General features: G+C 41.7%; 2 protein-coding genes across 2 annotated transcripts; both read right to left on the reverse strand.

The window, feature by feature from the left end:
- Positions 1-1,612: 1,612 nt before the first annotated feature.
- LOC129753588 (uncharacterized) lies at positions 1,613-10,894 on the reverse strand. The gene is made up of 4 exons (XM_055749421.1): positions 10,832-10,894; positions 3,547-9,872; positions 2,066-2,973; positions 1,613-1,878 (listed from the first exon to the last, which is right to left on the reverse strand). The coding sequence occupies exons 2-4, from the start codon at positions 7,377-7,379 to the stop codon at positions 1,613-1,615; spliced, it is 5,007 nt and encodes a 1,668-aa protein (XP_055605396.1). The 5' UTR covers positions 7,380-9,872; positions 10,832-10,894.
- On the reverse strand, positions 9,864-20,812 carry LOC129757462 (alpha-tocopherol transfer protein-like). The gene is made up of 3 exons (XM_055754689.1): positions 20,094-20,812; positions 11,020-11,475; positions 9,864-10,939 (listed from the first exon to the last, which is right to left on the reverse strand). Exons 1-3 carry the CDS (start codon positions 20,512-20,514, stop codon positions 10,899-10,901), a joined length of 918 nt encoding a protein of 305 aa, XP_055610664.1. The 5' UTR covers positions 20,515-20,812; the 3' UTR covers positions 9,864-10,898.
- Positions 20,813-21,563: the final 751 nt, after the last annotated feature.

Here is a 21,563-nt window from a genome sequence, read left to right on the forward strand (position 1 = left end):
ATCTACAAAAAGGACTAATTTTTGCAGCGAATGATGTAATTGTAGTATTTTTATTGACTGAAAAAGTGCACTTTTTCATTGTTTGGATTGGTACGTGCTGTACGGACAATTTTTTGATACAGTGTATGTTGCCCGCTCGCCCTGGTGTTCCCTACGCAGGTATTTTGAATGGACTTTCTCAATGAAATCGACAGTGACCTTCATCATTTACCTAGTTTCTTTTTTTTCTTTCTTTCCTCTGTTGTGCCCGAACAGAATATCAGACTTTCGTTTTTCTAGTGTAAGATTTTGTTTTGTTTTATCCCTCGCTCATATGTTGATCGGTGATCGGAAGACAACTCACGCCTTCTCTCGGTTATCAGTCTCCATAACACGTTCTTTGTTACACCACCAAGCCGTTCATTTCTTGCTCAGAAAAACAAAAATAATACTGCAGTGGATTGTCCGTTGCTTCAGCCAGAAGAATCATAACTTGCCCTGATCTTGAGCTGATGCCCTCGGAAGGTTAGCTACTTTCAAAGAGGTATCTCTGCGTTCATTGAGATAGGTTGAATAGATTATTAAATTTGTTTATTTTTTTTGGGGAAAAATAACTGTGAAGGTATGAATTATGAATTTTACCATTTTGTCACATTAACAGATTTATTTCAACCATTCAATTGAACTGCCGTTGACCAAACTCCCACTTAGAAATGATGATGATGATGGCCCTCCACTTAAGTCACTAGTATGTTGGACTAGTATGGCTCATATAGTAATTTGCACCTGAATGGAAAAATATGTAAAAGGGCGACACGATCTTGTCGCAAAGAAACAAGAGATGCTACAGGGTAGACCTTGCACTTCAGTTCGGTTAAATATGGTTTCAGTGATAAATATCTATCAAAGCGAGTGTGCGGTCTAACGAGGACCAAAGGTTCTTGAAAACAGCTTTGAATATTTCATCCAAATAGTGGGTTCCGAAATGTGAATTATAGCGATTAGAATGGGAATTATAGCGATTAGAAATAGGCAGTAAAACACATTTTTTAATTTTATAAAATTGTTTATTTATATTTATTTTACGTTAGTTTCAATTGAAACTCTTCGTGGTTTTTTTCAGTATGATAAAAAGATCCCAATCTTTTGGTTTAAATTCAAATTAATCACCCCCCTAAAAGAAACTCGGTTAACGTGAAAAAAGAGACTGTTGGGGGCCGTACCTTTGATTTCTTCGAAGTGGTTATCTGACCAGATCCCGACGGCTCACCAACATCAACCAATCCAAATCACAACGGCCTAGCCGTATTCCAGCAACGGTTTCACGTTTCGGACAAACGTTTTAAAAAACACGCACGATACTTATAGAAACCACGCACATTTTATTCATTTAGGTTTAATAACTATTTGGCAATAATTTAAAATGACATGACATCACACTTAGCACAAAGTACAAAATTTATTCTTAAGCCAATCTATTAAATGATATTCCTAAGTTTAAGATTAACCGGAGTGGTTGGCAGGCTCAACTCGACTGGTGCGAGTTTCGAGTTTTGCCATCTGCCTCCGAAGATTGAAGATGCGATGTTTTTCCGATCGTCCGATGGGTGATACGCTCTCTCCCATCTCCGTTCTAGTCACCAGAAACAATAACCGGTGGGTGATGATCGCTGCACAAATACCGGCTGATGATTGCCGATGACTGCTGATGATCGTCTTCGGGTACCTTTTTGCTCGTCGTGTGGGCCGTGCTGGGATGGAAATCACCGGGCATCGTCTGTTGTTTGGTCGTTCGGTCTGATCGTTGGGTGTTCGGCGAGTCGTAGGTAAAACCACCAGCTGGAGAAACCGAAGATGGGACACCAACTGTTGAAGTTGGTTTCGATTGTGGGTTGCCGGCTATCAGTGGTGTATCAAGGGGCTATTGCGGTCATAGACATCCTCACCCACCCAGAAATATCCAGGATTTCTGAAATAATATAAAAAAAAACTCCTCTTGGAAGAACGTGGGGATTTGGAAATGGGAAGGATTCAGAGCTCAATTGTTGGTGGGTTTAGGTTTCGATGGGTTTTATGGGCAGAATACAAAGTTTTTCTACTGGACGATCGATGTATTCTTGCGCAGTTTTCAATTTAACGACTCGTACCACTCCGTCGCTGCCAGGGTAAGTCTGTTGTATACGAGCCATTTTCCAACGTAGGGGTGGGAGGTTCTCGTCCTTCAGGACAACAAGCATGCCTTCGTTGATACCAATTGGAGACTTCCACCGCTTGGTTCTTGCTTGCAGCTGACACAAATACTCCCTTCGCCATCGCTTCCAAAACTGTTGAAATCGCTTTTGAACCTGCTGACATTTACTAAGTCGATTAAAGGGTACATCTAGGACATTTTCATCCGGAACTTCTTGCAGGGAGCTACCGATGAGAAAATGAGCAGGTGTTAGGGGGTCCAAGTCGTTAGGGTCGTCTGAACAGGGTGTCAATGGTCGGGAGTTTAGACACGCTTCCACCTGGACTAATAGCGTGTTGAAATCCTCTGGTGATACCGGTTCTTCTCCTAAAACTCTGAGCAGATGATTCTTGGCTGATCGTACGGCAGCCTCCCAGAGACCACCGAAATGGGGGGCGCTCGGCGGACTAAAGCTCCACTGTATTCCGGAATTCGCACACTCCTTAGCTACTTGGTCACGATGAGAACGATCCCTTAGAAGCTCTAAAAGTTCTCTCATTTTGTTACGGGCACCAACGAAATTCGTACCGTTATCAGATAGGATTTCCGCACATTTTCCTCTGCGACCTACGAACCTACGCAATGCTTGGATGAACCGGTCAGTGGTCAAGTCTGAAACCAGTTCGAGATGAACAGCTTTTGTGCACAAACAGACGAAAATACAAACGTAGGCCTTGACTGCAGGACGACGGGGAACGGGTCTGACGTAAACGGGGCCGAAATAATCCACACCGCTTCGTCGAAAGGCTGGGGCGACGGTCACCCTGGAAGCAGGTAAATCGCCCATGAACTGCTGGACTGGAGATGGCTTGGTCCTATAACATCTCAAACAACGGTGAACTACATTTCTTACGGTTTCCCTTCCTCCGAAAATCCAGTATCGCTGTCTCAAGACACTTAACAAAAGCTGTGGGCCTGCGTGTAGCAGCTTCTCGTGGTGATAATTAACAAGTAACGTCGAAAAGGGGTGCCTAGCGGGCAGTGCAACAGGATACTTTGCATCATGGGGCTCATCAGAATTCCTCAGCCTACCGCCAAGTCGAATTACTCCTTCAGGGGACAAAAAAGGGTTATACCAACGCATCGGCGAACTCCTAGACACCGATTTCCCTTCTGTCAACACCTTCCATTCATCCGCAAATACTATCTTCTGAATCTGAGAAATTAGATCGAGTTCAGCATTCTTCAATTCCGACACAGAGAGAAAATCTTTATTTGGTTCTGCTGCTGGGTTTCTCAATCTGCTCAAAAGAAAAGCTTTCAGGCGTCGCCAGTAAGCAGTTTTTCGAATAAGGTCAATATAAGACGAAAAATTAGAAATGTAAGAATTGACAAACTCCTCCGTTTCAGAGGCAACCATGACAATCGTAGTTCGACGCAGTTCCTCGTCTCCTTCTCCTCGAGCGGAAAACGCTGGTGCTTGTGGCCAACTCTCCTCTGATTCTTGCAACCAGGCCGGCCCTTTCCACCAAAACTGGTTTTCCACGATATTTGCTGGTGAAACTCCTCTCGAAATCAAGTCCGCCGGGTTCTGAATACCTGGTACATGGCTCCACTTGCATCCCTCAGTGATGGATTGAATTTTAGACACCCTATTTGCCACATAAGTCGTCCACACAGTTGGAATCGCCTGCAACCACCGCAAAACGCACGTCGAATCGGTCCAGAAAAATGCCTTAGCCGAAATTTTCAAGGAATCCTTCACCTTTTCGTATTGTTCTGCAACCAGTAATGCTCCAGAGAGTTCGAGACGTGCTATCGATTGGCATTTTAATGGGGCAACCTTAGATTTCGACGAAACCAATCTAGTCCAAACTAAACCATGCGAATCTCTGCTGCGAAGATAGATGCAACCGCCAAACGCCTTCTCAGAAGCATCCGAGAAACAATGAAGTTCCAGCTCTATCGGGTTGGGGAGAATAACACAGCGCTCAATTCTTATGGTGTTCAGCCAGGACAACTCCTCGTGAAATTTTCGCCAACGCTCACCCACCGTGGAAGGTAGTTGCTCGTCCCAATCAAGCCTATTGCCTTCCGAATTTTGAAGAGTCCACAACTGCTGCATGTAGATTTTCGCCATTGTAATAGTAGCTCCAATCAGCCCTAGGGGATCGAATAACATGGCAATAACAGAGAGAACATTGCGTTTTGTTAAGTTAAAGTCCTCGATTTGAGGCAAATTGAACTGGAACATGAATGTATCCGAACCAGGCAACCAAGTCAGTCCTAATGTTTGGACAGAGGGATCTGGATCCAAATCCACGAACCCAGGGATCGCTAAATTGTCTTCCGGTATACCCTGTAGAACCTCCGACCGATTACAAGCAAACTTGCGTAGTCGAAAACCTCCGCTTTCCGTTATCTGCTCCAACTGCTTCCTAAGCTCAATTGCTTCTTCGAGGTTGTACACTCCGGTAATGACGTCGTCCATGTAGGTGTCATCCGCCATCGCTCGCGCTGCCAAGGGGAAACGAGCTGCCTCATCTGATGTGAGCTGTTGCAGAGTACGGGTAGCCAAAAACGGTGCTGGCTTCGTGCCGTAGGTCACCGTGTTCAGCTCGTAAACACCTACTTCCTCGTTCGGATTGTTGCGCCATAACACACACTGGAGAGGTCTGTCTTCGGGTTGAATCTCAATTTGGCGAAACATTTTCTCCACGTCTGCCACCAGCATAATCGCCTTCGTCCGACACCGCATGATGATTGACCTGAGGTCATCCTGTACAACCGGCCTGGTCATCAAAACGTCGTTGAGCGATACTCCCGAAGATGTCTTGCACGAGGCATCGAAGACTACGCGCACCTTGGTAGTCGTACTCGCCTCCTTTATTACCGGATGATGTGGCAGAAAACACCTTCTGAAATTGCCAATATTCTCCGCCGGAACCTTTCGCATGTGCCCAAGTTGATGATACTCCTCCATAAATTCCATGTACTGGCGCTTCAGTTCTGTATCCCTGGCAAATCGACGTTCCGTACCCAAGAGCCGCCGATAAGCGATGTCCCTGGAGCCACCGAGCCTTGACACCGCAACCTTTTTCGTAGGCAGAGCAACACTGTATCGCCCGCTTGAACTCCGCTGAACCGTCTGCTCAAAAATCTCCTCACATAGATTCTCCTCCGGGGAATAGTTCCTCTTTGATCCAATCTCTTCGGATTCCCAAAACCGTGACACCAGCATATCAAGTGTCTCGTTCGCCGAGACGTTGCAGCTGACTCTTAGCGAGCTATCCGGTTGAGAAACACCTCCACATACGATCCATCCGAAGACTGATTCATTGAGTGCTGGCAAATTTGCTCCAAGCGATATTCTTCGACCAGTTTCGAAGAATTCAAAGAAGCACTCAATTCCCAAGACGAGGTCCACGCTATTGGACTGGAAAAATGCTGGATCAGCTAGCGAAATTCCCTTAGGAATATTCCATCCATCAGTGTTGACATCTGCTGTCGGAAGAGTTGCCGTAACCTTGTGTAAAACCAGGAAACTAAGTTCACGAGCATATTCAGAGGTACGAGACTTCACCACAGCGCTGACCTTCTGCTTCACCTTCGTTGCAACTTGCCCAATGCCGAGAATCGAAACATCCACCTTGTTTCGAGAAACCGTTATTCGTTGACTAAGCCGTTGAGTCATAAAATTACTCTCAGATCCGGAATCCAACAGAGCCCTTGCCGGAAGCTGATTACCCATATCGTCTTCAATAATGACCACCGCTGTCGCTAGTAAAACACGAGATCGAAATTGCGAAGCTGAATTTACCGATGAACCAATTGGAGCTGCCATGTTCGCCACACGTGTCGATGATTCTGCTTCCTGATCGTCGGAGAGAGAATCATTCCTCGATGCGTTTGCTGAAACCTGGCCATTACTGTTGTTTTCAGAGCGGAAGCACACCAGCGAATGATGACGACCACTACACTGCTTGCAGGAGAATTTCGATGGACAATTCCGAGCCTGATGTCCCGTTCTTAGGCAATTTCGGCACAACCCATGTGTTCGAAGTAGATTCACCCTTTCCGAAACAGTGGAGCGCTTGAATTTTTGGCATTGATGAACACCATGCTGTTCCCGTTTGCAGACGATGCATGCCCCTGGTTTCTGCTGCTGTTGACACTGTTGCTGCGGATACTGTTGCTGCTGATACTGTTGCTGCTGATGTGAAGCATTGTGGCTGACCCGAACGTATGGTTTCTGCTTCTGCCCTGCTGTCTGCTGATAACCACCCTTCAATTCCAATGCCTTGCATGGAAGCGCCTCTAGAACCGCAATCCGCCGCCGAATAAACTCTGTCAAATCTCCGAGAGTATCCGTCTCCTTGCTAGCTGATAATTCCTCCCACCCCCTACGCGTAACAGAATCCAACCGTGTTGAGAGAAGATGGACCAAGAGAAGCTCCTTGTAGTTCTCGGGCTGCACAACCTGATCGAGGATTTGAACATTCTTTTCGAAACCTTCCAGTAATGCGTGCAGATCAGCTATTGACTCCTTGACAAGATGGGGAAGGGAAAACAATGCTTGTATCTGACGTTTCTTAAGCTGCTTGCTATTGTTGTAGCGTTTTAAAAGAATATTCCATGCTATCGTGTAATTTGCCTGGGTTATTTGAAGCGAGTCTATCAGGGTTTTTGGCTCCCCTTCAAGACACCCCTTCAAGTAGTGGAATTTCTCTACTTCACAAAGGTCTGGCTTGCAATGGATTAACGAGGTAAACAGATCTCGAAATCCAAGCCAATCTTCGATGTCCCCATTAAAAGTTTGCAATTTTATCTGAGGCAACCGCACGTGATCCATCCCACTATGGCCTGACGACTCGTTCAATCGAACAGAGTGATTGATCGAATCCGGCACCGCAAATTCTCTTGCCCGATCAACCAAAAATGCCTTGCAAAAGTAGTACTGGTTGCTCAAATCTTGCCTTTCCTTGTCGAATAAGTTATCAGTCTCCTTAAAGTCATCGTGCGCCTTGATCTGAATTAAAGTGTCGCAAAAGTTTTCCCACAGCTCATCAATTTTACCCAATCGAACCTCAATTTGACCCTGAGTTGAATCCTCCCTGTACCCGTCGACCAACATCCAAATGTCGGAAAAGCTGGTTTGAATTTCCTTCAATTTCACCCGTAAAACCTTCAGCGACGGCGGGGCCTTCTCAGCTGCAGTTGACTTCGGCATTATGATGACGTCAGAACCGGAAAGGGTGAAATGTGGGTGTAGATTTCCAAAAAGTGTCCAAAATTCGGCTGAACATATACTGTCCAGCAAATTACCTTAGAAACCCTTTCGTTGTACCAATGGTAATTTGTGGACCGTCACCCAGAAACCGAAATTGATCACCAGCTCAAACGCTCGAAGAATTCATCAACAGGCAGGCGAAGAGGAGTAATATGGGATGTAGTATTCCAAAATTTTGCAACGGCTGAACATATACTGTTCACTTTACCTATGAACCCTGTAATGGCGCCGAATCCAGACCTAACGACCAGCGAAATCCAAAGAAGATGACTTGCTCTGACGAGCAGTTCCAAAATTGTTCTGATCACGAACAGTTGTTGCTCATGGATGTTGTAGCACGTTGATTGAAGAGGATAATTTTTATTTAAAACAGTGTATTATCAAACCCTAGCTAATGTGGACATATACTGTTCAATTAATCTCACCCGAGAGAACTTTTTGTTGCGCTGCCTCTTCCTTCGTGCGATGCTGTTGAAAATGGCGACCTTCGCCTGACACTCTGCGTAGACCTTCGCCGGTATGAACGCAACAGCGCCCTTGCTACTATGGTTCAAGTAGCACCCACACCGAGACCTCCTCAATGCGACCCAGTGCCACTTCCGGACCAGGACCGGATAAGAACCTCTCTGCGACGGTTGATTGAAGTGCAGCAGCCCTCTTGCTACTACCGATGACCACTTACGAGCAGCACCCACACCGAAACCTCCTCGATGCGGCCCAGTGCCACTTCCGGACCAGGACCGGATAAGCAGCTCGTCTGCGACGGTTAGTTGAAGCGCAGCAGCTCCCTTGCCACTACGATACCACACCGAAACCTTCTCGATGCGGCCCTGAGCTCCGAACCAAAACGGTACGAGATAGTTTTCGAAGAAACGCAGCAGCTCCCTTGCCACAACGTTGATCGAATCCAGCTATCACTTGCCAGACACGCTAATGCTGATCACCGATCGAAGTAACACGAACACCGAGGCCTTCTCAATGCGACTCCGTGCCACTTCTGAACCGAAATACGATCACCGTCTTCTCTGCGATGATGGCACGCAGCAGCTCCTTAGCCACCACGAACCCGAATCCTAGGCGCCTCCACACCGAAAACCTCCTCGATGCGGCCCTGTTACCTTCCACCAGAACGCGATGAACACCTTGTCACCACCGATAACCAATGGATGATGGTTGCTGTCGAATTGGCCTTTCCAGAGCGATCCAATATCACCCAGTGTGAACCGACTCCAAGCGGTTCCGTAATCGTCACGACACTCCGGATAATGATGTCACAGTAGGGATCGAAGAAGTGTGTTAATATCATGCAATCCTAAAAACGGCCGAACATATACTGCACTTATGTATAATTACCTGAGAAAACAGGAATCTCCGCACGTGCAGTAATGTTGCGCATGCAACCGTAGGATGAGTAGCCTAATCACCGTTGATCCTCGATTATTCCTCCAGGCCTCCGAAAAACATGCAAAAATTCGGCAGGTGTTCAGCATGCAACACCCAAGCCAAGCCGATCAGATGCAATGGCACGCTAATGATGCAGAACAATGCACCTTTGTTGGAAGGGTGCACAATAGTGAATTGTTCACTGCTGTGATGATGGCGTTTTCCTCGATCCCAATGGCGCTTTCCACAATCCCAAATGGCGCCAAAACCTTAATCGTGCGTTACCGATACGTGTTCCGGGTTTCCGGTTGCTCCCATCCGGTTCGAAGGACCACAATGTTGGGGGCCGTACCTTTGATTTCTTCGAAGTGGTTATCTGACCAGATCCCGACGGCTCACCAACATCAACCAATCCAAATCACAACGGCCTAGCCGTATTCCAGCAACGGTTTCACGTTTCGGACAAACGTTTTAAAAAACACGCACGATACTTATAGAAACCACGCACATTTTATTCATTTAGGTTTAATAACTATTTGGCAATAATTTAAAATGACATGACATCACACTTAGCACAAAGTACAAAATTTATTCTTAAGCCAATCTATTAAATGATATTCCTAAGTTTAAGATTAACCGGAGTGGTTGGCAGGCTCAACTCGACTGGTGCGAGTTTCGAGTTTTGCCATCTGCCTCCGAAGATTGAAGATGCGATGTTTTTCCGATCGTCCGATGGGTGATACGCTCTCTCCCATCTCCGTTCTAGTCACCAGAAACAATAACCGGTGGGTGATGATCGCTGCACAAATACCGGCTGATGATTGCCGATGACTGCTGATGATCGTCTTCGGGTACCTTTTTGCTCGTCGTGTGGGCCGTGCTGGGATGGAAATCACCGGGCATCGTCTGTTGTTTGGTCGTTCGGTCTGATCGTTGGGTGTTCGGCGAGTCGTAGGTAAAACCACCAGCTGGAGAAACCGAAGATGGGACACCAACTGTTGAAGTTGGTTTCGATTGTGGGTTGCCGGCTATCAGTGGTGTATCAAGGGGCTATTGCGGTCATAGACAGAGACAGACCACCGTTTTTGTCGTGTTCTTTTTGTCCAATAAGGGGCCGTCCATTAATGATGTCACGCGTTAGGGGGGGAGGGGGGGTTTTGATTTTTGTGACAATTTGTGACATGGGGGGAGGGGGGGGGGTCAGCTTAAGCGTGACATCACATATCATCACAAAAAAAAAAAGAAAACAGCAAAACAAAAACAAATTATTTTTAAACTGTGACCCAGAGATGGGTCTTGATTCAAACATTCAGTCAACGAAAATAAATAATTTTAACGAATAATTTTATCCTAAATTCAATAAAATTATAATTGCACCATTCATTAAGGAATAATAATACTCACTTAATCACTTTTGGTAAATTTTATGATCATAAGAAAGTTCACAAGAACACTTACACTGCAACACTGAGGAAAGTCGCCCCATAAAATTGTGGTAAAACGTGAACAGGAATTGTTGGTTATCCTCACCTGTGTAGAAGATTTGGATTGCGAATGGATCGAAGAAGAGGAACTAGATTTGGATGGTTACGACATCGTCGCAGATCCTGCAGCTACTGCCGCGACTCTCCCGGCCATTGATATGGAAAGTCATCAACATAATCCTTGGACTAATGATTGAAATTTGTTTTAAGCAATGATTGAAAGCTTGTTAAAACCTGGTGATCTTTTTTCAATTCTTTGAATAAAACTGATGAATTTTTTTTAATCAAATTTCTAAAGGGTTGAAAATTTTACTCCGGGGGGGATGGGGGGGGGGGGGGTATGAAAACGTGACGTAATTCAAGAAGGGGGGTAACGGAAGTTGTGACAATATGTGACAGAGGGGGGAGGGGGGGTTAATTTTTCCCAAATTTTGCGTGACATCATTTATGGACGGCCCCTAAGCAATGATCCATGTATTTGATTATCTACCTACTTTTTTTTAAACCTATATAAAACTAACGTACGTTTTCTTGCAAAATTAATCGGTTGATTAGAAATGATGACATACATTTCTCATGCGCTTGAAACCTATCATGCATCAGGATTTCCGGTATACCCGTACGAATCATACTCTGAAAGGGATAAATTTGAAGTTTTAGTGAAAAACGTTAGTTTTTTTTTCAGATTTTGCGATCAAAAGTCACAATCTTACCGACAAAGTATTCGTTATAATGCTGCAACAGTTCTCCCAACCTCTTGCCATCGGCCTCGGGAGCCTTGGATGTTCCGCCGTACTTGGCCGGCAGAATCCCTGCATTGATGTACTTGCCCAGAGATTTCCAATTCTTCCCGTGTATGAAAGTTGACTCCCGCAGCTCCTTGCTCATGAAGGGCTTCAGAATGGCGAACAGCACATTATACATCAGCCCATTGTTGACCGTGTGCATTCCCTTCATGCTGATCGGAGTGCACTTCTCAATCAAATCGAACAGAAAGCTGGAACTTTTGGGAGTAAAGTGCGATATTTGGCCCATCGTTAGGCCGTCGACGTCGAAAATAACTTTGCAGCCGTTGCGCTGCGCGTCCGGATTCAACATAATGGCGATTCCGCTCAGCCGGATCGCCGATATGAACTCCGCCAGCGATATCTTCGATGTGTTCCATCGTCCTGGAGATGAATTAAAATCAAAATTATAAATCATAATGGACATCTTTTAGTCCATATGTATTGAAGTGGACGTGTGTTCATTTCTACAAAATTTCTTCAATCTAAATTCACTTTTTTGCTTTTAGTTTTACAAATACATACATCAAATTTCGAGGAATTATGAAATTGATGAATTTTTAAATAGTGGCCTGCATTGACATTTTTTTAGCTTGTTTTAAAATATGGTAGATTTACGCAGGGCCGGATTAAACCATCGGGGGGCTCGGGGCAATTTTTATCGGGGGGCCCATATAATTCGATTTTTTTTTAAATCCTATCTCAGAGAATACCAAACTTTTTAAACGTGTAAAAGAACTGGATCTCCGTAGAAGATAGTTTCTGGTAAATAGAAAAATAATTGCTAATTAATCACGTGCAAACATTGCGGAGGAGTTAAGAAATTTAAAAAAAAAATCAAAGCTCTGATTTGAGCTGCAAAATACAAAATTTAACTCTGATTTTTTTAATTCCTTTATCACCAACTAAAATTTTCTGGTTTAGAAAAATTGCCGAATAGATATTTTAAATGATTTTCATTTCATCATTGATCTTCTGGTTTGTTATTCATCGAGAAATATTAACCTGATGACAATTGGGAAGTTTTATGAAGATTTAAAACATTGAATACAAAATTTAAAAAAAAAACAAAATAAATAAATTTAAATTCCATAATGATACAGATATAGGAGTCTAAGAATTCAAGAAGGTTATATTCATAACCACAATTCAGTGTCTCTAATCTAAATCATAATTTCAAATCAAGTTTTGAGAAACAAAATATGAATTAAATATGAAAAAATCTGTTATCAAATTGTTATTCTAAATATGACAAAAGTTTCATTCGATGCCCTGAAAATTGAAAAAAAAATATGAAAAGAGATTGAATGTTTAAAACACAGAATCAGTTATCATTGATAAAAGTCAGATAAGGAATCCAAATGAGTTTTGTACCTTAAACAAAGATCCTGAGTTTTCAAAATAAAAAAAAAAACATGAAACTGAATTTCAGTACCTGAAAAAACAACACAAGACTTGAAAATCTCTATGAATAGATTCTGGATAGAGATAAGATTAAAAACATAGAAATATTCATGTTAAGAGAATCACTCAGTGATAAAGGCAACCTAACTATGAGATCGTTATAATTTGAGAATGATCATTTGGAAAATGATATGCTGACTTCAGTAGATATGATGAAATTTTGGTTAAATCTGTTGAAAATGTTTCAATGCGAATTTCAAGTCCAAGACAGAAATTAGGATGGAAATTCAATAAAAAAAAACTCTGTACTGTCGATTGGTCCAATTTAGGCAGCTACAGTTTATTTTATTTTTTTTCTTTTTCAATAGAGAAGGAAAAGGGTTTAGAATTAAGAAAAAATATAATAATACCCGGTATTAACCCCGATACTGCCCGAGTAAACTTCTGAAATGTTTATCATAAAGCATCTCTCTTCTCTCTTAGCACTGTGAGCCAGTTTTGGCGCTGCTGTTTTGGTGCAGTAAGCATTACTTGGAAAGTTAACGTAATAATAAAAATTATTATTGTGTTAGACGTTTCTATGTAATTAAAATGAGAAGATGTTTTTCTTTATTTTTCCTGTTCTGTACAGAGTATCCTGATTGATATGTTTCGTTGAAAAAAAATAAAATTTTAGGTGTTTTGCTTCAAAGTCTTCTTTATTTTTGTTTCGAATTCGGTTCCCATTATTTTTGTTCATATTTTGGGTTGAAAATTTTGAAATTCAATATCATGATTTTGATATTCTTAACCCGCAAAATACGGGAAATTTCTTCACTGCTTCTAGGGGGCCCCCTTAGCTTAAATATCCAAGATAGAAACTATTCTCTATATCAGGGGTTTTCAGATCATTTGCTCGGCGGAGCACTTTTTAAAACCAAAAATTTTGGCGGAGCACCTACATTTTTGAAAGAATGAAAAACCCGAGTTTTGAAAACTTGATAGTATTTATCGTTTAAATAAGAAGTATTTTGTCATTGTAGTCAATAAAATCAGTAATGAATGGCTAATCTTTGAATTGTCTATTAACAAAATATGTGTCATCAAAAATTAATGATTTCAATTGAACAAATACACTTTCTTCGATTTTTCAAGCTGTAACAAGTTTGATTATATTTGTGTCAGTTGTAGCCTGATGTCTGGTCCCGCGTTTACTTGGGATCGATATTTTGTCTTCGTTGGGATATATGTGGAAAATCTAGACTCACATAAATAAGTTGTGAAAAACGGCAGAAGAATAAGTTTTGCTTTATCGGACAAAATTTAAAATTTATTTTTCAGTTGACACCAGTTGACATACTCCTCCAACGACTTTTTGGATACGAATTTTCCCAGAAGCTTTGAATCCGATGTCATATCTATCAAGCATTCATATTCTTGCGATGTTAATGATTCTGGTTTCTTTGACATAAAAATAGGCTGTTCCACGCATTTAAAGTCTTCGATCTTTTTATTATTTTATGATATTATTCGGGGAGTTTTGCTGGAAGTTGTTCAACAAATCCTGCGGCAGAACACTTATTATGGGAAGTTGGCTTACCGTAGGCAAAGCTACGAATAAATGATTCTCAAAAACTTTAAATTTTAGTTTGATTTATAATTTAGGCAACATTTTACCCCACATTCCCCTATTACATTGCGATCAGATATCAATTGTCACTTACGGCATCCTCCATGAAGGCGCTGCAGCGCACTGTGTGGCCACGGTTCGGCTTCATCCTCTGCCCTGATGTGAGCAAACTTTTCTTCGCCGCCTTCGGTGCTAGTTTCGGATCTGCTGCCGTTTTCGTTCTGCCCAAGTGGCCAATGCCACTGATGGATAGCAGCCTGCGCTGCTGATGACGTTCGCTGGCCAACGCAAATGCTGATGCTGTGGTGCAAACTGGAAAGCAGCTTGTGCTGCTGAAGCTGATGCGTCTGGGCTCCACCGTCGTTGCTGCTAGCTGACCTGTTGAGTGAGCGCGGTTTACGCTTCCGTTGAATTTGTGCGGCCGACCAGGCCACGGATGCCACAGCTGACAGTGCGGCATGGAAAATCCTGCTGACGTAGTAACCGACCGGTAGCACTTGGGCCACGAAATGATGGTCGAACCGAAAAGGCACAGTGGATGCTGATGTGGTGAGAAAATTCCTGCTGGAGCTGCTTTGAACCGACGACACCAATCACCTCGACTGATGCTGCTGCGGACGCAGTGGATTGCGAGCACCTCGGGGACCGATGTCCCAATTGATTCGATCGACGATGGGATCGACACGTGAAGCTGGCGCCGCAGGTGATGATTTTCCTGCCGAAACCGCCTTAAATTGTGCCTTTAAAGCACCTGAATAATCCCAAACAGGACGCTGTAGAATGCTGCAACTGCTGGCGCAGTGGGGACGAAACTGGGGATGATGATATGTGGCTGGTGACCACCCTTGTGCTGCCACTGGTACAGCCAACTGCCTGCTGAGAAGCTGCCAATTCGCCCTGTGGACGATTCCACCGTCGTTTCTGCTGGTAGCTAATCTTGGCCACCACCTTGGCCTATCTGCCGATGTTTTTTCCTTCGGAGGTTCTCTCCGCCGGAAGTCAATCGCCGGATGTGACGTGTAGTGATGAAATGCACTGGGGTATAAAGAAAAAAGGGGCCCTGCGAATGCGGGACACAATTTGGTCACTTCCTTTCCGGACCGGTATTTAACAATATTGAGGCTACTCACTTTGTAGACCCCTTTTTGCATGGGATTTTCCCCGATGGCAATCGTTCCGGGCGTGGCGGAGGGTTTCTTTTTGGATTCTCTATGAAAGGAGATTCCAATTAGTTTTTTGCTTTCCGTTTTGGAAGCAGGGACTTACCCTATCGGATCGGCGTCGGTCTTTGCTCGGCCGATGGTGGACCTCGGAAAAGGAAAGTGATGTGTGCAGTGTGGATCTGCGGTGATAATTTTTGGTTAGGTTGGTGGTGTCTTATTGCCGCTGTTGGCACTGAAATTTAACCTACCCACTCGTTACCAGTTCTGACGCTCTTTTGCGGATCGCGAGCTCTTTTATCTTTCCACTAGAGGGTTCTTTATGCCCAATTCACGGCACACACGCGTTTTTTCCCGACAGCAAGCACGCTGTCTTATTACTTTCATCCGATGCTAGCAAATTTTCTCCCGGAACTGGATCTGTCAAACGGGATTTTTTCCTTTTTTCGTCCCTGTAGGAATTTGCCGTCTTCTGCTCGAATTCTGTCAAACCGTGCTGGTTTGTGTTCGAATTTTTTCCGATCAGGGATGAGATCGGTTTCTGTTATACGCTTAATGTAATTTAGTTAAGGGATGGGTTTTATCAAAAATAATGTTGCCATTCGCTGATATCGTATCGAAAGTATCATGACTAACGTATAGTAAAACTTATGTGTAACACACTGCAATTGTAATTGTAAATGACTTCACTAGACACGTGGCACCTGTTACCTTAAGTTTACACCAAGGAAAAAAAAATTCCAATGAAAAGCGTTGTTTGTCATAATTCTTGGAAAATTTCGGATGATAACTTCAAGGTTATTTCTGATTGAATGCTTCTTAAATTTGGAAAGCTGTGCAGGTTGCGCTTTTTGAGCGATTCTGCCCAAAATTTGATTTTTCTTTTGATAGTCATGATTCCTTTACCTTGCATTGAAAGACTGAAGCCATTCTCAATTCAAACAGGCGAGACAACGTTTTTCTACGAGATAACCAGTGATCTTCGGTAGGCTAACCATCTCTTTGCACAATGCCTTGAATAACCCTGAATTTTTTGGTGGAGCCTTAATAAAGTTGATTTTTATTATGCTTTCGTCCAAGAATTTCTCCAAAGATAGGGTTACCATACGTACTCTTTTAAGAGTACATGAACTCTTTTTCGGTCGAGAAATGAACTGATCAGAAAAACCAACGTATTTCTTCCATTTTATGAGATTGTTTCACACCTTATGCTAAAACTCCGAAAGGAATACGACTTACAACAAATTACTTTAACATCTTTTTTTCATTAATATGCATTTTAGTCGTAATAAAGTCAGCGCGATAAGCGCCTTTGAGTATGCAAACAGTTATCAATGTATACACAATTCAGGTACCATGCTCAAGTGCGCACAAAACTCAAATATTTTTTTTAGGTTTTATTTTTGGCACTTTATCAGCGTTATGGCATTCGATATGTTAATTAATGATTGTAAAGTAAAAGTACGTCAATTAAAAAAGCTTTTTTTTTAAATGGATTGTTTTATGTTTTTTTTTTGTGATTTGTCAGCATAACATTTAAATATTGCTATCTCTTTGAGTAATCCTACTTTGACAAATTGGCAGAATTTGATTGAATGGAAATATCTTGGATTCCAGTTACAGTAGAACCCCGCTTATTCGAGGTAGTAGGAGTCTCCTCAGATAATACGAAATGTGTACATCCTTTTACTTCTGTTTTGCAAACCAACCGGGAGCAAAGCTCAATAATTAAATGGATCTTGTATTAACCTGATGGCTGGAAGCTCAGAAAACCAAAGTTATATCGTGTCTCCTGACTTTTTGGGTAAGTGATCTCGATGTACTCTTCTGGTCTGGTAACCCTATTCAAAGATAATGATAGTTTCTTCATAGCGAGTGCATGTCGATGAAGGATGTAATGACTACTACCGCAACTTTTCGTCTTTTCTTTGTTCTTGACAACGACTCCAATAGTATTTCCAACTATAGCTTTTGCACTGCCATACATATGTATTTCGATGCAATTTCTCCATTGAAATATTGTTGTTCTTAAAATAATCATCAATTATTTAGCTTGAAAATTTCAGCCCCCGACGTGGAAGTTGGCAACGGTTTGCAAAGGAACAAATCTTCTTCAAAACATTCAGAACCTTGATAGCGAACAAATATCATCAGAATTGCTAGTCCTGCTACATTCGTGGATTCGTCAAGCTGCATGTCGAATTTTGAAATTCTAAATCACTTTCAACATCTTCAGCCATGTCACAAATTCGCCGAGAAACATGGGAATCGAATTTACCAATTCCACTGTTTTATTATCAACCATGATACGAACGACTTCCTGAATACAAGGTTTGATAAGGTTTTCAGCAATAGTATGCGCTTCTCGAGCTTTTCCAAGCCGGAGCACCAAGTGCTCCGCGGAGCACGATCTGAAAACCCCTGCTTTATATTATTTCACGGGGGCCCTTTTAGTTGTTATATCTCAAGTTTTTATTCAGATATTCTAGTTTTGATTTCTTGTCATAGATTTGTAGAAATTGAAATACTAATTCTCGGGGGGTCCCCTGAGTCGGGGGGCCCGGGGCAATTGCCCCCTTTGCCCCCCCCCCCCCCCCCCCCTTAATCCGGCCTTGGGTTAACGTGAAAATTAATTCATTAAAATACATTGTCTGGTTTACTTTCAGCATGCTGACCGACAACGAACGCAAGATCAAAGATCCAGATGTGAAAAAATTATTGGAACCGGGTGTTGATGTGCTGCTGATAATGACCATGCCTGTTATTATTTCAAACAAATTTGTCAAAAAATAAAATGAAAACATCAAATATCTTGAATTTTTATTTTTTTACATGAAACTTCCTGTTTCCATAAGACCCTCTTATCAGAAGCGAAATCCTCTCATTGAAGTAGGTGTTCATCTGAAGAATATATTCGCTTCATGAGACAGTCTTATGAGTTTCAATAATTTTTATATGGCGCCAGTACATAAAAAAAACTTATGGCGTAGTTAACACTTTGAGGACCGCGAAAATATGTAAACCAGAAAACACCAAAATTCGGCATTCTTAATCTCAGAAACCACTGAACTAAATGCTATAAATTTACCAAAAGTGTTGTGTTAATTTAGTGGAATATTTTGTTATTGTTAAATTTATAACATTTTAGTTATTTAAAGCATTGTAAATATAAAACAATAGCCGAAAATCGCCGTAAACGTAAATAAAAAATAAAAGCCGAAATTTTTGGGACTAAGCCGTTTTTCTGAAAATCAGTCGTTTTTCGGAAACCAGAAAGTCGATTTTGGCGAAAAAAATTCGAGATAACACCAGATCTCGATGTTTCATGCATTTTTATGTCAATTGGCATCAAAATTAGAATTTCTACTTTTCAGATTTCTTTAGCCCACGCAAGGTGGTCGCGTGGTTTTGAAATTTGAAGTCAATTTTAGAAAAAAATATTTTTTTTTTAATATAACACCAGATTTCGACATTTTATGCACTTTAAGATAATTTGAAAACCAAATTAAAATTTCGTTTTTCCGGCTTCCTTTGGTTCCTCCATTGGTGATTTTTGAGGGTCAAAAAATTGAAACTTTGGGCCAAACCTAATCTGATTGAGCTGAATTTTTGTACAGGTCAGTTTTTCGGGCCAATCTAATGTATATGGTTGGTTTGTGAGTTTCAACCATTCAAATTTTCCATACATACATTGCCACTCCAACGTTCATTTTTATCTAGAAAAAATTTGCTAGTTAGCCTATCTAAAAAATTATGGAGTCGTTATTTATTACTTTTTTCAATTTTACATATTCCTTCATTTATCGAAATTCAACCTAGAATTTTCACACAAACGATTTCATAAATCAATTCAATTCTTGTACTATTTATTTCTAATAAAAATTCAATATCAATTTTGATAATAATGAATGATTGTTTGTTTGATAACAGAAATTTTAAGATAATAATAATTTACATACATAGAAACTAAGCCAAATTTCCAATTTATAGACTGTTTGTTCAAACTGTGGAATTCATTTAAATCCTGTAAAAAATTCGTTTTTGTAAAATTTTTGTGTCAATATTTGTAAATTTTCCTAACAATTTTACGCCATCACCATGTTAACTCGGCAAACACCTTTTACCGTTTGCAAAATTGTGCAAAATTTATGCAAATTTTTTGCTTGGAATGTGTGTGATAAATGTAACGCAAAAGAGATATCGACTTAATTTTATTCACATGGACTTAGCGGTTTGATCAGCCAGATGACATTTATAAACTTCAAGTTATTATATAATGGAGCCCAAATTTAGAGGAAAAAAAAGTGAAGCTCCACATTAGATTAACATCCACACGAATTGAATTCAAGAGAATATCACCATTCTTATTGATCATAAACTTTATATGGTGACTTCAACTGAGAGACTTCAATGCAGTGTAAGCAAGAAACCATACACTTTGAATTAAATTAATTTTTATAATGGCTTTACACATTCCGATTTAGTTTAAAAAAAAATAAATTTAACAAAAAAACTTCGACGATTTAAATGTATGAAAGATTTTGAAGTAAAATATTATTAAAAAAAATTGAAGATTAATTTTTTTTGCGAAGGATGATCGCATTGAAGTTTGGAATAATTTTATCACTGCTATTGCATGATTGAACGCCATTCCAGTATGACACCAGGTAATGAATCAACAAAAACGATCAAGTTTCCGCTGTGACACTGAAAGCTAAAACTTTTGTTTTGAAAGTGAATTAATAGTTGCGCCAACAGCCAGTAGAGAGACCATTTTGCAACGCAACCTTCAATCAAAACGAGAATGAAAAACCGTTCGATCAACTTACGTCCCATTTCTACGACAACAATCACCGTTCCATCGTCATCGTACTCGGGCAGATACCGGATGAGACCTTCCTCGAACACCTGCCGGACTTGGCCGTAAGGTTTGGAGTAATCCCGGTCCTTGTACAGCAACCGAAAGCTGAAATCCATGAGCCGGAATGTTCTCTGAACGTCATTGTTATAGCACTGGAGAAAAACCATGGCCAGCCAGTTGCTCTGATCGACGGTCAAGTTCAGATTCTTGCGTTCCTGTACCAATCGCCGAAGTTCCGCCAGAGCATTGGCTGTTTCCTCCGGTATTTCCATGTGCAGCCGCTCTTGTCTGTCAATTTCGTAGACCATCCGGTTGAGACAGATACGGAATTCGCTTCCTTCAACCAGCTCCACGTACGGGTGATTTTTCTCGTTAAACTTGACAGCCATTCTGGAGTTCACTTCCCCCGAAATTTAATCGAAAAACTTCACCCAAACAAGGTCAACGCGATTGTACAAAACGGTAGATGCAGCTAGAGTTCCTTATTGATTTTTGACTAACCACTAAACTCTCATCCACGACGCGGAAGATAGCTCAGCAGTTGCCCGATTTCGACTGATGTAGGTCCAAAATAGACAGTCCAAAAATCCGTTTGCCACCCCTCCGTTTGCGCACGCTGCTTCTGCTACCAGATTCTGGGTCACGCACGACGAGCCAAGCACGTCGTCGCGGCTTTGCGCGAACCCAACCAAACGAAAAAACAGCTGAGGCGTATTAAAGCTGCTGATCTGAGTTGAGAGACCAACAACAAACGACGGGAAAGGTTTCGTTTGTGTGAATTTGTGGCCGCATCAACAATCGTCGTCTTTGTCCATTCATCTTCGCGTAGATTCATAGAAAACTCTCATGATTTCGGTAGAGTTTATTTTTTGCTTCTCGCTTCTATCTAATAAGTAGGTTTACGACGAAGGCTTGGTGGTGGGCCCAGCGAAGATGAGAAAGGCATTTTCGAGTTTAGTGTCTTTTTCGTTTATTTTGCCCCTGGCAGGTTTCTTTTTTTCCACCGAAACTGTTTGGCTTTGTCTTAGCAGCTGTTTACACCGGGTGACAAGTTTTTATTGATATTCGTTCTGGGAAAACAAATAAAAAATTGTGTACATGTTTATTTGTATTTTTTTTTTCAATCAACAGACCAAGTATAGGTCCAAATGGTGACTTAAAATAAAAATTACACAAAATTTACATCTAACTAACGATTTTTCAATATATCTACTTATAACTTTTCTCCAGAAAACATCCCTCGATGCGTCAAAGTTGAAGAGCTCGGAAAAGCGGTTGAACGTTTTCAAAACATAGATGAAAGCACTATTGGCTCTGTAGTGTTCAATCGATTGGGAAAGTTGAACCTCCTGGTCCTGAGATTACATTAACGTTCGTAGCTTGGCAGGTGAAACGTATTTTGCCGGTCTAGGTGTCTGAGGGCATAACGCAAACAGCG

This window comes from Uranotaenia lowii, chromosome 3 (genome assembly GCF_029784155.1).
Source record: "Uranotaenia lowii strain MFRU-FL chromosome 3, ASM2978415v1, whole genome shotgun sequence".
NCBI lineage: Eukaryota > Metazoa > Arthropoda > Insecta > Diptera > Culicidae > Uranotaenia > Uranotaenia lowii.